This window comes from Ambystoma mexicanum, chromosome 10 (assembly GCF_040938575.1).
Source record: "Ambystoma mexicanum isolate Mex_15411 chromosome 10, UKY_AmexF1_1, whole genome shotgun sequence".
Classification (NCBI taxonomy): domain Eukaryota; kingdom Metazoa; phylum Chordata; class Amphibia; order Caudata; family Ambystomatidae; genus Ambystoma; species Ambystoma mexicanum.
The window spans coordinates 1,092,318,574-1,092,334,546 of record NC_090932.1 but is presented as its reverse complement, the minus strand read 5'-3'; the positions used below and the strand labels follow the sequence as shown (position 1 = coordinate 1,092,334,546).

Below are 15,973 nucleotides of genomic sequence, written 5' to 3'. Positions count from 1 at the left end.
AAGAATCGGGCCCAGCTTATACAAGTTCCCCATCGTACCTTGCCAGGATCGCCAGTGCATTGGCCGCCTCGATGGTCGAAGCCACAGTGAAAATAACCTTCCTCCCCATGGCTACTTCCCCTCGCTGTCCAGAGGGACAGAGGACGAGGAAGGGTTTGATGACCTCAAACCACCAAGTGCCGTGATGGTTGTGACCGTAGGCACCTGGGTGCGGACTCGGCACCTATAACTTTTTCTCCAGTCTATCCCGCTTGGCCTGGGCCGTGCAAGGATTCTTTAAGAGGGCCAGGCCCTCCTCCCACAAGTTGTCCAGGAGGGGTACTGCCATGATGGTCTTCCTCTTGGCCTTGCGCCTCGGTACAAAAAACCCTACTTCCTGTTTTCCTCACGCGAAAGCTGGAACAGCTCAGAAGCTTTGGCGACTATGGAATGAAGCTACCCACCTCATCCGATGGGTACGTGGTTGGTTGCAGACATCCACCCACCGTGACGATATTGTCGCAGTCAACCGTGGTCGTCCTTGTTTAACTGGGTGGGTGAGGCACCTGAAGCAGATGTGGAGGTTGATACAGGGGCATCGGGTGCCGCTTCCTCTTTTTAACCAGAGGCTGATTGGGCGCCCCAGGGACTGGGGCCTGCGGCATCCTTTTCTGGACTTCTGACAGCAAAGTGTGTAGGGTCGATAGGATGTCCTGGGATACATTTCTCATCTGAGCTGGCGTGGTCACATCACTACATTCAGCGCCGTCCTCTGCATGCTCGTGGACCCTGTGCCAGGACTCCATGTCCTCGTTGTCTGCGGACGAAACTTACATGGCGAGGGGCACGGCTTGTGGCTGGCCTTGGACTTGCCCCCGCCCGCCCCTGCCACTTTTTGGCACTTTGAGGGTGCCGGGCTCATAGACTGCATTCCCAGGCAAGCCCACAGGCCTCAGAGGCAAGGATACCCAGGACACAGCAGGGATTACCTTCACAGGGTCAGCCCCTTTGGCCTTCGAGAGAGCAACCGCCAACAGCCCAATCGATATGATCGGTTATTTATAACGCGCTTAATACCCAGAGGTTTCTAAGCGCAGACCCGGGGATCGAACCAGTGTTTCTCCATGTCTTGCTTCCGAGGCAAGAACGTTGCCGCTGAGAAAATCCCGACGACAAAGATGTCTTCTGCGCTGCCTGGGCCTTCTTGGGCCGCCTTTTCCTCCGTCCTGGGCTTCTCGGGATTCTCCCGCAGCTTAGCCGGGTTGGACGATTCCCTTTTTGAGGAGGAGCTCAATCGCTGGCTGGCAATGGAGGTGGATGGGGACGATCGCGCCCTGCCCATCACGGGACCCTGATGGAACCAGATGCAGTGCTGGGCCAAGGATGGGGCACCCTCAAAGGACAAACCACTCCTCAGACCGGCCGGTCCTGGGTGAGGCATGACCCTGCTGGGGGCACTTGGTGTTTAACCACGCCGCCAGTCTACTAATCCTTCCTAGTTTTCTTGGAGAAGCCAAGGTAGATCTCTCACTCTCCTTTGTGGTCCGGATGAAGACAGTGGAGACACTGAAGGGGTTTGTCCTCCACAAACACCTTCCGTAGTCCGAATCTGGAGCAGAGCTTGAAAAGGGATCTTCCTTCTCCTCAGTCATGGCCATAGGGGCAGAGTAGGCCTGATGGCCTTCTGGAAACTGACGATCCTTGCCCTTGAGAGGCGCTACAATTCATTGAGAAACTGGTCCCCGCTGTCAGAAGTGCACACAGGTTCTTTGACAAAAATAGAAATGTTTTCCCGTCGAAAAACAAATAAAACTGTAAAGTAGCTCACTGAGCAAAACAAGGATTGCCAACACTTCCAACGTGAGGTAAAAATCTGAAGATGGCTGCCAAAGGCGGGGTTTAGGGAGTCAGTACAGTGATTGGTTTAGAGGAGAAATAGTTAGGAAAGTGAAACTTTTTTACCGAGGATTCCCGGCCTGACTGGGAATATTCATGAGCATGTGAACCCATGCCAGACACCATGCTGGAAAACCTTTTCAAACTAATAATTGCCAAGCATAAAAGGGATCAACCAAGCTCAAAGCTCTGATACTGCCACTCAAACATTCTACAAATGAAGCATCAGAAATAAAGCATTTAAAGTTATGCCTGAAATTTTGCATACTATACTGGGAGCTTTAGAAAACAGTCTCCCATAAACCCAATTAAAATTATTATCTGCGCATAAAGTTCAAACACGACCACCATCTAAAATGATTGCGTTTCCTTATTACCCTCGGTAAATGTCACTTACTCTTTGTGGGCTTCACACAATAGAATCTCCTGTATTTCATTTAGGCATCTCCTCAAAAATGTCTCATTTGAAGTAGGTGCCAGTAATGTCTCCCTTTTAACACAACTGTAATTTGTTCTAGTTAAACTAGAAATTAACAAATTTGTTTCGTCAAAACATGTATACTCTGAGAAGCACTTACGATATTCTTCCGAAAGGTGCAAAAGCTGCTTTGATGTCTTCAGTTGTAATTTCAGGACTCAAGTCACCAACAAAGACATGGAAGTGATCTTAGTTGAAGGCATGGGAGAAAGAGATCAGATGGACACTTCTGTAATATCCGTGGCAGTCATTACACATTTCAAAGACGCGTTTCAATTTAACTAAATGCCAAAGCGCCAATCTTGTCAAACATGAAAATATTGACAGCAGACACACTCAGAACCCACCAAAATCTTTATACTAACAAAGTATCTAAAGTACAGAGAATGCATACAAAACGTGAATACCTTATATCCCAATACAAGAAAACTAACCAGTTAACTAAACTAGCACCAGTATTGCCTCTACGACAGGCAAGTAGCCTTCGATTAGTCATTCAAAACAAAGGGTTACTTCAAAATTTGGCGTTGGGGCCCCTCTAAAGCAAAGCATTTTACTGTACAAAGACAGCTAATTGATTGGTCAACTAGAATGCTAGATTTGATCACAATGGGACGAGCATTGCTAGACATGGTTTGCTACATTTTAAAATCACTATATAAACAGACTATAACCCATACTGCAATGCGTTTTTGCAGCTTTAGAGTGTATTGGGCAAGACATTTATAACTCTCAAAGCATGAATACAAATTGGATATAAAGGGGTGGTTAAAGCTACTTCATATTCATATCTGTACTTGGTGAGGACAAAATAATGTGGTGGAAAGCAGACCATACTCCTCCATATTCTGGAAATAATTCTCAACAAAGTGCCCAAGAAAATTTAGAGGGTGGAAGGAAGAAAGTACATGACTTTTCAAAAAGGTCCCTGGACACAAACTTGAGAACGGAACCCACACTTGCAAGAGCAAAGACAACCCTACCCGCATACACAATAGTTTCAGCTGGTTAGTGAACACATTTGTGATTTTTATTTGTAGGTTTAAAAGACAATTACCTTGTGAACGCAGTGTGCTGACAACGGTACTACCTGATGATAAAGATTAGATTTGTTATTCCATTTATCATAAACAAGAAATAATTTCTCAAACTAATGATCCAAACATTACAGCTTACAAAATGCATAGGTTTAAATTAAGTGCAATAGGAAAAAGATTATGTACTTACTGCTTGTGTCTTTCTTCTGGCTGCTGGGAGTTGTGGCCCAGTTTACTTTGACCTCCTACAAATAATTTGCTAGAGTTATATCCAAGCAACGGAAAACACAATAGCTTTGTATCTGAACAGTGTGTGGCCCAGTCAGTCACTACTCGAATCTAGCCAAAGGCCTAACCTTTTAAAACTATGAACAAATCCCCACAGGTTTTCTAAACAAAGGCTTACAAATGATGAATCTTAGAATGGTATAACTATTATAGGCATTGGTCAATATCCATAGGAAAAATACTCAACATCTAGTCGTCATCTATATACATTCAATTAGCATTTCAAAGACTACTCGCATTAACTATTTACTTTTAAAAAAATGAAAGCGAGCCATGTCGATATTTACCTTCATCTCTTATAGGTCAATTTTGGGAACTGTGTAATCCCTACTACCATAGACCAGTTTAAGGCCAATCTAAGTGCTACATGCCTAGATTGCACTGAATTTGTAAAGAGGCATATACTTTTGAAAGCTACTGACTGACTACTGTGGACTAATTTCCATAGCAGTGCCGACTATCAATGCTGCGGTCACCACCTGTTCACTTAAGAGGAGTGTCTTTGCCTCCTGCTGAGAATGCTATTGCAATTGGAATGCACTAGCATGAACAACTGACACCAACTGATCATCACGTTGGCCATTAAAACCAGTAGCTATCGATATTGGTACTTCTCACCTACAGGGGATCTAGAAGTGAAAGACTCGTAAATAACAACCTTCGGTTCATTTTTACAAAGCATAGCTAGGCGCTAGTGCCATAACTTAACAGACTTTCCTGGCTAGCAAAAACCCAGATGGGACTCAAAGTAGTCACATTAGGCACAGGTCAAGTGATCTCAGAGCACCAATTTAGTCTTGAAGGGCTTACAGGGGTGCTAGAATAACGTGGACCATGTAAATTAGTCACTGAATAGTTTTCCAGCAGCCAAGCTAGCAGGAGGCCAGAAGTATTAGTGTATATTAAACATCCCATCACGTTGCAAGTCGAGAAATAACTAAACCGGTCTTTAGCACGCAGCAGATCTGCTGATTTTTTTTCTCCATCCAAACATTCAGTGCTTCCTTCATAAAACGAGATCATATTGATGCAAACGGCCAATGAGATGAATCTGGTAATCTGTGCTAGAGGGACGAGTTGCCCCGGCACAGGCCATACACAGTTACCTACAAAATCGTACACAATTACCTACAAAATCAATCATGCTCTGTAGACACATCTTTGGGCAACAACAAAAAAAAAAAAAACTTACCATTTTTCGCATTTTTCCACCCAAGCAGCTTACCAAAATAGAATCCAACTTCTTTTTCTTTACTTTAAAAAGCTATTTTTCCCATGAGCTTGTGCTCCGTCACACACTCGATCTCACGCTAGATTGGACAGCTTACCTTACCCATGATCTTCCGGCCATTCATTGCAGCCAATGATGCAGCTGCATGACGATGCTCATAAAACTCCACAAAACAGTATGGATCATTTCCCGCCGTCTACAAAGATTTTGAAAACATTTAAAAACATTTTTTTTAATTTAAATGATTAGCGCAGTGTCAGTCTCCTATAACTAAACACTATTTTCGAATTGGGAAGACACTTCAATAAAATTATTTTATACAGCCCTCTAGTAAAGGATGTGCAACAATTTACCAAACTGTGAAACAAAGAATTGAACTAAGATGGAAGCCAAACCTCCAAGAGTAGTAGTAGTAGTAAATGCAGAGCGATTAGGCTCAACTTCAGGAGAGCTGGTAAGGAAGGCCAGTTAGTCACATGTTTATTTTATTTATTGGATATTTATAAGGCGCTTATACAGCAAGACAGTGTTTCAAAGCACCACAGGCAAAAAAGGAACAAGGGAGCAAATCAACATTGAACATTCAATAGAAAGAAACAGTCCTACTAGGCTTTGTGACATTCAGAGCGTGCAAGTGCAGTGAAGGGAAAGGAAAAGGGGTGAGGGAAGCTGCTATCGAGTGCCTGAGTTGCATGGGCGGAACAATGCAAGGGAAGGGGTGTTGGGGGGTGTCTACCCCCAAAAGCTAAGTGTAGGGTGAAGGCAACCCACCCCACAGCAGGTGTGGGCCCAGAGGGCAGTGCAGGGGGACTGGGAGGGGCTGCTGGTGGCAATTGGGTAGGGGGCCAGGTTCCTATTGGACTCTTGAGGGATCAGGCAGTCAATCTCAGCAACAGATGGGATGGTTGGCAAGGGAGGGGAGGCGAGGAGAAGAGAAAGTCTTGAGTTGTTTGCAGAACCTGAGGTGGCCCGATTCCAGGCGGAGAGAGGGACACTGTTCCATAAGAGGGAGCCAGCCGAGGAGAGGAACCTGCCCCCCAGCTCTCTGCAATTGACCAGCAGAGAGTTGGAGCGAGAATATCAAAGGGATCTGAAAGCTGCAGGTAGTGCGGTCCAAGCCTTGTGGACTATGCAAGAACACTGCCCACCCACCTCCCGTGCCAATAGTATAAATATTATACACTTAGTCATACAAACCATCAGTCTAACATTAAGCACATGTTAGAAATGGGGTGTGGCCAAGCAGCGAGGACAAGGACATTCTGGCTTCAGGCTCCCAAGGGATGATGCCCTCTAAACACCCCATGACAACGTATTAACTTTTACTCTCCTCGCCAGCGGGTGAAACCCCAGTGCACACCTTCGAGACTAAGGCTTAGAGCCATGGTTAATGTTAAAGGACATTTGTACCGTGCACCATCACCACCGGAGTGGTCCCCTGGCACTCTGAAAGAGGGGAGAGGTGGGTTAGTGGGTGGAGGCTGGAAAAGTGCAAGATTGCAGTGATGTGCTGTTGGCAGCCTCAGGCCGGTGGTTCCGTCGGCTGGGCCTGGGGTGGATGCGGCCGGTAGTCATCGTGGGCGAGTCTGTTTTTGTTTTGTTGTTGCAGTGTAGTGTTTGTGCGGTTTGTTGTGCTGGAGGTTTGTGGTTGTGTTTGGTTTGGAGTTTGAGAGGTGTATGCAGAGAAGGAAATTGTTAGTGGTATTGGTTATTTGGTATCTCTATCCTGATTGACCGGTTGGGCTCGTGTAATCTTTCACGGCGGGGTGCTTGCGCACCCTGTGCCTCAGAAGGTACTTGCCCGTTTTGCATCAAGGCTGCTTTAGCATTTAGCTGTCCCCTCCGTCCGCTCCCTCAATAACTTTGCATGCTCCTCACCCCCGCCCACATGACCGGCGCACCTGCTAGTGTCCATACATCCAATTGTGCGGTGACTGGTGGTATCTCGTCCGTTCCACAACCCTGTGGTACCTAGTTGTAGCTGTACGGGCGGTGGGGGGTGGCAAGGATTGGCTGGGGTTGTTGCCTCCATCTCCCTGGGTCTCGCAGGTGGACCCCTGTGTCCAGCGTCAGCCCTACTGGTGCTCAGAGTACTTCTGTCGGTACTAGGGGCTTGTCAATGTCCTTTCCTGTTGAGTCATTTGTCTTATTGTTTCGGTTTTAGTCTCTGGTGTTGAAGAGCCAGGTTTTTAGTAGTTTTCTGAATTTAAGGTCATCTTTGGTGTTCCTTATTACTTTTGGGATGTTGTTCCAGGTTTTCGCGGCTAAGTGGTAGAAGGCGGTGCCCCCGAGTTTTTTCTTGATGTAAGGTTTTTGTTTCAGTCGGATTTCTTTGGTTGAGCCGAGCGGTCTCGTTGGCTTGTAGATTGTTATTTTCTTTTGTAGGAATTCTGCTCCTTGTCCGCAGATTGCCCTGTGCGTTATGCACATTGTTTTGAAGGCGATAGTGTTTTACTGGGAGCCAGTGTAGTGTTTTAGGGCCGTGGTGATGTGGTCTCTTCTGGATAGTTTGAGGAGTAGTCTGGCTGCTGTGTTTTGGATCCGTTGTAGCTTCTTCAGTAGGTATTCTGGTATACCGAGGTAGAGGCTGTTTGCATAGTTGATACTGGACATGAGGAGGCCGACGATAGTGAGTGTTGTGTGTGAAGGAGAGGAAAGGTAGTATTTTTCTTGCTGTGTGGAGGAGGAAGAAGCATTTCTTGACTGTTGCGTTTATTTGCGGTTCTAAGGTTAGGGTGTTGTCCCTCAGGACTCCCAGATTTTTTACTACCTTAGATGGTGCAGATCCCATTTCCATTGGCCACGGGATGGCGGTTTCCTTCTCTTGGTCTTTGGATATGATCATGATTTCTGTTTTTCCTGGGTTGATTTTCAGGGAAGGCTTCTTTTAGACAGTCGGTTAAGTTTGAATTATCGGCTTCGGTGTCTTCGATCTTGTAGATGATTTGAGTGTCGTCTGTGTAGTTGTAGCATTTGATGTTGTGTTTCTTGAAGATTCTGATAACTGGGGTTTGGTAGATGTTGAAGTACAGTGGTGATAGTAATCCACAGTCGTTGACTGTGGGGTGGATTTGAAGGGTTTGATCCAAACGGTTTCAGTTCTGTCATCTAGGAACGATTTAGTCCAGCGTAGCGCTGTGTCTGTTATGCCTATGTCTTCTAGTCTTTTGGTTAGGGTGTCATGGCTAACTGTGTCGAAGGCTGCGGAGAGGTTGAGCAGAATAAGGGCTGATGTGTTGGAGTCTGCGTTTGTTTTTAGGTCATCCCAGATGGATAGTAGTGCTGTTTCTGTACCTCTTGTGGGTCTGAAGCAGACTTGAGCTTGGTCTAGCAGGTGGTGTTCTTCGATGTATTCTTGGGTTAGTTTGTATACGTAGGTTTCGAGGAGTTTGGCCGGGAAGGGGATGTTGGAGATTGGTCTGTAGTTCGAGAGATCATCTACGTCCCCGCTTGTGTTTTTCAGAAGTGGTTTGATGTAAGCTGATTTGAAGATCCTTGGTACGGTTCCTGTTGCCAGTTATAGATTTAGAAGGTTTCTGAAGTATTCTGCTGGGGTTCCTTGTGTGAGGATTGATTTGTAGATGTCCGGGGGACAGGGATCCATCGGTGAGCCCACTTTCTTGCTGTGTTTACCAGCATTGCAAATGCCTCTGCTGATATTTCAGGGAAGTTGTTTTGTGCTGCGGTTCCAAGTTAGGTTCGTTTGGTTGTATGACGCTGCTGGTTGGCATCTGTTGGATGGTTTGTCGGATGTCATTGATTTTTTTTTGAAGTGGTCTGCAAGGTTGTTGCATAGTTTCTCTGAGAGGGTTGGGGTGTTGTCAGAGCCTGGTGGGTTTCTCATTTCTTTAATGATGCAGAACTTTTTTTTGTGTGTTGGTGGCATTTGTGATTCTGTCATCATAATGCCTTCTTTGCCTTTTGAATTTCCTTCTTGTATGCACGAATTTGCTTCCGGAACAGAGTTTTTTTGTCTGGGTTGTAATCTTTCCTCCCTTCCATTTCCATCTTTTTGTTTTCTTTTTTCATGGTGCTTAGTAGTGGGGTAAACCATTTGGCCATTGCTCTCTTTTTTGATGATGTGAATGGTTTTTCTGGGGCCATCTTGTCAATTGTGTCTGCAATCCATTTGTGTAATATCTCAGGTAGGTCTAGTTCTGTTGAGGGCTTTTGTGAGTTTGGGAGGTTGGATGCAGACTTGAGTAGGCAGAGTGATTACGAATGGGACGATGAGATGGTCGCTCCACAGTATTTGTATTGGCGGTGCCGTGGTGATGAGTTTTTCCTCGGCGAAAATTGCATCCAGGGTGTGTCCTGCCGAGTGAGTTGCCCCTTTTACTAGTTGTCGTAGTTTCATGGTGGCGATTTGTTCAATCTGAGTTTTGGGAGTTGGCATGACTGTCTTCGAACCAGATGTTGAAGTCCCCCAGTATGATTAGGTGTTCGTGGTTGATGGCTATGTTGGTTATGGCTTCTATGAAGTTGTCGACGAAGGATGCATAACTTGGGGGTCTGTACACCAGGATGAATGTGACGGTTTATGGGCTAGCTGTTGGTGTAGGACCATGGACTCACAGTTGAGGATGTTGAGTGGTTCGTCTGTTCTTATTTTTAGCTGTTCTTTTAATGCTATTGCGATGCCTCCTCTTGTTTTTCCTGTTTATTTGAAGGCATTTAAAGTTTGCTGGAAGGCAGTTTTGGAGTGTGATTTTGTAGTGGTCGTCCAGCCAAGTTTCTGTGATGAAGAGGATGTCAATGCCGTTGTCATCGAGTAGGTTGAAGATCTCTGTAGAGTGTTTTGACATGGAACTTGCATTTATTAGATTGCAGTGGAGTTTAGAGGTGTAGTTTGGCTTGGCTTTTTTTGTTAGGGTCGTTTTCTGATCTTGTTCAGGAGCAGGTTTCAGGTTGTCGGTGTCCGAGTAGTTCTTCTAGGTTTAGTCTAGGGTTTTTGTTTTCATCTGGTTCGTCTTCCAGGGGTTGTGGGTTGGGGGGGGTCTTCTTGCTTTGGTGATGTACGGTGTTATTGCTTCAGTTGTGTGCTTGTTGTATCTGGTGGGGTTCGTCCTTCGTGATTTTGTTAGGTTGTTTAATGTAGTTGGTTTTGGCGTTGCGTTGGTTCGATCTGGTGAGCAGGTCTCAGCGAGGTATGGAGTTCGGTAGAGGGATTTGTCTCTTCTTTCAGTGTTGGTTTGATTTTTGAACCGGTCTGTGGGGGTGTGTTCTGTTGTTGCGGTTCTTAGTTGCAGTTTGAGTGTTTGTTCTTTCTTCTCTTCCTTCCATCTGGGTGGGTCGTTTGCGCTGCATTGTATGATTCCGAGCTGTTTTAGTTTTGTCGTCTCGGTCGGGGTATAAGGTGGAGTTAAGTGTTGTATAGTTATATAGTTGTGTTTTAACAGTGGCTCTCTAGTCTCCGTCTCCCTGTGCGTGGTTCAAGAGAGTAGTCCGGAGCTTGGCTCTGCACTGCCTAAGATGGCACCTGTGGCTGGTGATGCAGACAGAGTGACTGGGGTGATGTAGCCCGCTGCAGTGTAATCCGTGGCACCCGAGATTGAGCACCACGAGAGCTCAGGCACAGGGTCTGTGCACAGTACACAGCAGTATTAGACCCGCGTGGGTAAACTTTCACTATGAGTCATCTCAGGGGTTTCTGCAAGGACTGAGCGCAGCAATCTCAGCACAAGGCTCCCAGAGGGGTGGTTGGGCGCACAACGATCTAGGCCACTGTTTAGGCTAAACAACCCCAGATGGCGACGCCACAGATCCATTTTCCTAGCACTGATGTAGGTGGTTATAATGTCCCGGCCACTAAGTGTGACATTTTCTGTTTGCTAACAGAAATTAAGAAAGATCAATTAGTCTGCCGCCAACTGTCTAAATCTACAGTTGACCTCAATCACCTGCTTGCTGTGGAATCCAGGATGGTCGACATGGAAACTAGGCTCAGACAAGCAGAACTCAGATTGGTCTGGAAGAACAGCTGGAACTGGTTTTGATGAAGTTCGAGGACTTGGAAAAAGCACTCTTGTAGAAACATTCGAATGAAGGGAAGTCTACGCCAGATAAAAGACAAAGAACTTGAGGAATATGTCCAGAGTCTATTCTGCACCTTTGTTGGCCTCCCAGACTGCTCAGAGCTTGCACTAGGCAGGGCAGAGATTACTCATCTATCCAACAGGAAAGATTTGCCTTGGGTGCAATTTCCCCTCCATTTGTGAACCCCTCAAACCTTTTACTTTTGGTTGGGCTTACCTAACCCGATTTTCCAGTGGAGCGCAGCCTTACTGGGTACTAGGTTTCCCTTAGTGTGCGACTATGTTGCCATTTCTTGATAACTTTATCTATGTGGCAAGTACCTTTCTGTACCGCTCATAGGAGTCCTTCTGTTTTATGGCACTACAACCCTGTAAGGATTTTTGGGCGTTTGTACAAGTGTGCCTAGGAAGAACTGGTGGCAGCAGTTTTCTTTGAAAGTAGGTTTACTTTGTTTTTATAGGCAACACCACATTTGGGCCCTAGACTGTGGCAACTGGCAAGTGCTGAAAATGGCTGTGTCACAAAGTGTTTTGCTCTGTCCTGTGGCAATTTTGTCCCTGTGCCTTCCCCACCAGATCGAGAGACTCAGGTATTCCTTATTTGGGCATGCAGCCTCCAGCGAAAAGCACATCTTGCACAGGCTCTTGCCGGTCACATGTGCTAGTGCCCAGGAAGAGGGTTGGGACCGGTTGGTCCTAATCCACACTAAAGGTGTCAGTATGTCTGGTAGGACTGAATGACTGGCACCACCGTGGGCCTGGCTTGCATGCACAAGAGTAGAACTATTGGCCATCTAAGATTTGAGCACAAACTGAATCTTGGATAAGAGAAGGAGTTTCTGCATCCATTCCAGGTTGATCTACTGAAGCTCACACCGAACTTCATAAGGAGCCAAGTATGCTTAAGAAAGCAGACTCTAGGAACCACCGGTGATGCACTAGGAAGGTTTGGCACCCGGATGCCCCCCACCCCCACCGATGTCCCGATGGACCCCTGCTTTTGCATTGTACCAAGAAGGCTTTCATGGGTACATCACCCCTTTGGAGTAGTGGGAATTACTCTCAGCACCTCCTACTTACCATCGCAAAGAGACACTTTGAAGTGTTCCTGGGCCACCCAGTTAACTGCCCAGCTCGAACCCAGGGTATCGCACAAGAACGCTGCCGTCCTGAGTTGAGACCAGGACTTTGGGAATCGCTAGCTGGTGGTCCTGTGCCCTCTCACGCCTCGTCGTCCTAGCTCCTCTGGGTCTCGATTTATGATACTCACCTTGGTTGGGCTAGCCTGCGCTCCCGTGGGTTTCAACGTTCACTTCGTCATCTGTTTTGCAGGGAAGGGAAGGCGTTGCAGGAGCGATTCCTCCGTTCCAAAGAACATTTCCTATGGTTGGTTGTTATTTGGTTTCTGGAACACAAATTGGCTCAATCATCCCATCTTGGACAGCAAAGTCCCCAGCACCAATGGCATTATAAAATATCCTGACATCTGTATTAGGACTTGCCAATGACAATAACTCAAATCATGGCACTCTTTTTGATTCCGACAATTCTCTGCATTTGAAAGGATGGGGAATTTGAGCCTTTGCAATTCCTGGTGAAGTTAATTGTAAATTGCTGATAGAGGGTATCGATGAAAGTAGAAGAGAAATACGTGAAGAAAAGGATTTCAAGGCAGTCATGCTTTTGTAGTTAGGTTTGGTTTGGCAAAGCGTGGGATTAGTTATTGTCCATGGAATGGTTGGGATTTCCTTTTGGTGGGCTTCTTGAAGCTTTCTTTTCTTGGATGCCTGCAGCATGAAAGATCTCCGTGGGCGGTTAGTGTGCTCAGAGCCAAGAAAACTAAGTGGGCCCCACCTTAAAAGTAAAATCGCAGTTCCTCAAGAATGGGCGGAAAATGTACTTTGTATAGTGGCTGAATCCTCTTCGCCATTTCATAAACACATGCAACAACATCGAGCCAATCGAAAGGGGACTCTTTCCTTGGCTCCATGAAGAAGGCTGTGACACACTAAAGCCGAAACGTCCTGGGACTCCTTTACCCTAGCGGTGTGGCGGGGTCCCCTTAATTCCCAGTAGAGATTTACTTCAGTGACGTCGATCAACTACTTTTTGGTCACCCTTTAGCCTGGCTTAGTTACACCTATCCAATGACTTACTTTCGAGGATAACTTTCTACAATTAGAAAAACGAAATGTATTAGCAGCAACATAATGTCTTTATACTTCTGTCAGCATGCACATGTATGACTTTGTCTTATCTTTTGCTACATGTCTTTTTTCTCTTTTTTCTATTTTTTCCATTTGTTCTATATTTGTTTGCATTTTCTATGTATGACTTTGGTGAAAAAATGTACACCCATATATTTTGTACTTACAATTTCTTTACAAAAAATATGTAAAAGAACAAGGACAGCCACTTAATAAAAGCTGTTCATTTGCAGACTAATGATCTAGCACAAGTGGATTATTATGGTTCTCTCATGTACTGCTATCCTTGGTAAATACACAAATTGTGACACCCAAGGATAACGCATTGTCTTTAAACCTAGACTGCAATCAATAAGCGGCAGTCGGCTAAGACTTTTCCAGTCAGGACACCCCCACTCTTTGTACACAATAGCCTGCGCTCCCCAGCTATTCCCGAACTCTGAAAGTTGCTCTATCCACAAGGGTAGACCCTGCTCTAGGAATAGGAACTTATTCTTCATCACCTCAAGCCCCTTCCTGCACAGCTACAGCCCCCTAAAGAGAGCCCGCGATTCGCTTTACGCACAACTGCACGCTAACGCACAACTGTACTTTGCGCGCTAGGCTCACTTCGTAGGGCTTGACTACAAAAGTTCGGGATCGACACTGAAGAACGGCCTAATTTGATATTTGTGCTGAACTGACCCCTTTCTGTTGCAGGTTGTGGTTATTTTCTCCCTTATCAGCAGCATTAGGCTAAACGCATTATGTTACACAGTGAATATAAGCGTGGGCGGTAATTGTTTGACAACTGTAGTTTAATTTATTTTTGATATACATTAGTCTAAGGGTAATCAGTGGAGTTTTACTGTGTGCGCTTATTGTGGGCTTCCGATCACCCTCACCACTCCTGAGAGTCTTGACCGCCTGCCAAGCTACTGTAGATTGGTCTTCTTTGTCCAGAAGGTTCCCCTGTTCCACTAAACTAGGGTGGCCTCCCAAATTTCTGCCCACCAAGTCAGAGTTTAGAAATCCATCTTAACGGTAATCTTTTGCCGGATGTCCTAAACAGAGTGCACTTTTTTCAGCCGAATGAGAAGATCATGCTGCTGGTGAGGAGCAAAGGGCCCATTGAATTCAGAGGGGCACAAATTGCCTTAGTTCATGATCTTTCTCCACGTACAATGGCCAACAGGCATAAACTCAACGTGATGGCAAGTTGGCCATCACCAAGATGCGATATAGATGGGGCTTTTGTTCAGGAGAATTCTCATAAATGTGCCAATTCTTCACTTTAGAGACCCCCAGCAACTTTGCTGGATTTTGAGGACTTTGTTTTTTTTAACCAGGAAAAGTGTGAGCCTTTATTTCCCCCACTTGTGTATTTTGATGTGCGTTGTGTTCTCCGATTATGGAGTTTGAGAACTCCATAGGCATCTTTTCATGTGTGTTACACAGCACCCTCAGTGCAGCGAGACAGGGATGTCTTCTAGACTTCCCAAAGGTTTAAATATGTTAAACCTTTGGGAAGGACATCCTACTGCTTCCCAGAGAATGTAAGGTTAAATTGACTTTACTAGTCTTTTTAAATTCCTAGACGCAGCAGACCATCTTCCTATAGAGTGCTAGAGGGGTTACCTATTATCCTGTGTCTAGAAACTCATGTAGCAGTCAAATGCTACCCTATCCTAACGAAATGGCTGGTGGCAGTCGTTTCATAACAAACTACCATGATTTTCCGCGACCGCGAACACCGGAAGCTAAAAATCGTGGGAGCCATGTTTTTCAAAATGACACCTTAAGCCCCTCTGTTTAAAACAGGTCACGGTATTCTTTTTACCATTTCTTTTTGGAAAGTTGCTTCTAATGTTTGTCTCTGCGCACCAAACCAGGTTTGGTCCCTTTGTTTTTAGGTCTTTGGTTTGGCTTTAGGACTGAAGACCGCCTCTGGCGTCTAGTGTCTGGGATGGGCAGGAAGTGAGGAAGGTGCCCGAAACTCCCCGTGCTTAGTCTCCTAGGTGACCCAAATGCACTCTGGCATGATTGGCTGGCTGACTGTCCGGCAAGGACAGCCACCCTGCTGGGTGAGAGGCAGCTAGGCTGAAATGAATGGGAGAAAACTGTTTAAAAGTCAAGTCTCTTGGACTGGAAAGCAGAGTCGACCACTGGCACGAAAGAACCGAATACGAGCTGGAAGAGGACGGCTGCTGAAACTCCTGGACCGTTGGTTTGCCCGGTGAAGCCCAGCTGCAGGTACGACTTGCCAAGTTAATCTCGACAGAGAAGCCCCTTCAAGGACTTTTTCCTTTAACTTGGTGGGAACAATCGACTCATAAGCCACCTGGATACCATTCTTGGAGCTGGTTAGGATGTTTATGTGTTCTTGTTAACTGTAAAGCTCCTTGTATTAAGGCGCTATATAAAACAAATACAAACCAAGCGGAAGGACACCAGCTTGTGTGCTTGACGACAGCTACTCCAACCGAAGATCTTCCATTTTGCCAGCTTGTCTGACCAGTCCCCGTGCAGTGCAGGAGTCCCGACATACTACCTCTTGTCCTCACGACTGAGCCAACGTCTTCAGCTGCATCTTTTCTTCATATCAAAAGGTACTGTGCCAACCCGATTGAGGGGACTTGACTCCCACGGTGAAAGTTCATGGAACTTTCCCCAACTTGCAGGCCTAATCAGCTTGTGACCCAACATATGATTATTTTTTGTACAAACTACTTCTGAGAACTTTGGCAAAGACTTTACAGTTTACTTCAAGAACTGCTCGTTCCTATCCAAGACACTGGTCCATTGACTTTGGCCTAGCCCTATTGAACTGAAACTATTTGCAC

General features: G+C 45.9%; 1 protein-coding gene and 1 long non-coding RNA gene across 3 annotated transcripts in view; one reads left to right on the top strand and one right to left on the bottom strand.

Moving 5' to 3' along the window:
* The window catches only part of LOC138492006 (uncharacterized), a 1,139,453-nt gene that overhangs the window by 363,024 nt on the left and 760,456 nt on the right, over window positions 1-15,973 (top strand). The window lies entirely within an intron of this gene.
* Window positions 1-15,973, bottom strand: part of TIA1 (TIA1 cytotoxic granule associated RNA binding protein) — a 169,869-nt gene that overhangs the window by 122,832 nt on the left and 31,064 nt on the right. For both annotated transcript variants that reach the window (XM_069618913.1, XM_069618914.1), the window contains exons 3-6: window positions 5,007-5,105; window positions 3,581-3,635; window positions 3,411-3,443; window positions 2,454-2,541 (exon numbers count right to left, since the gene is read on the bottom strand). In XM_069618913.1, the coding sequence (XP_069475014.1) occupies window positions 2,454-2,541; window positions 3,411-3,443; window positions 3,581-3,635; window positions 5,007-5,105 (275 nt within the window). The remainder of the gene's footprint in view (window positions 1-2,453; window positions 2,542-3,410; window positions 3,444-3,580; window positions 3,636-5,006; window positions 5,106-15,973) is intronic.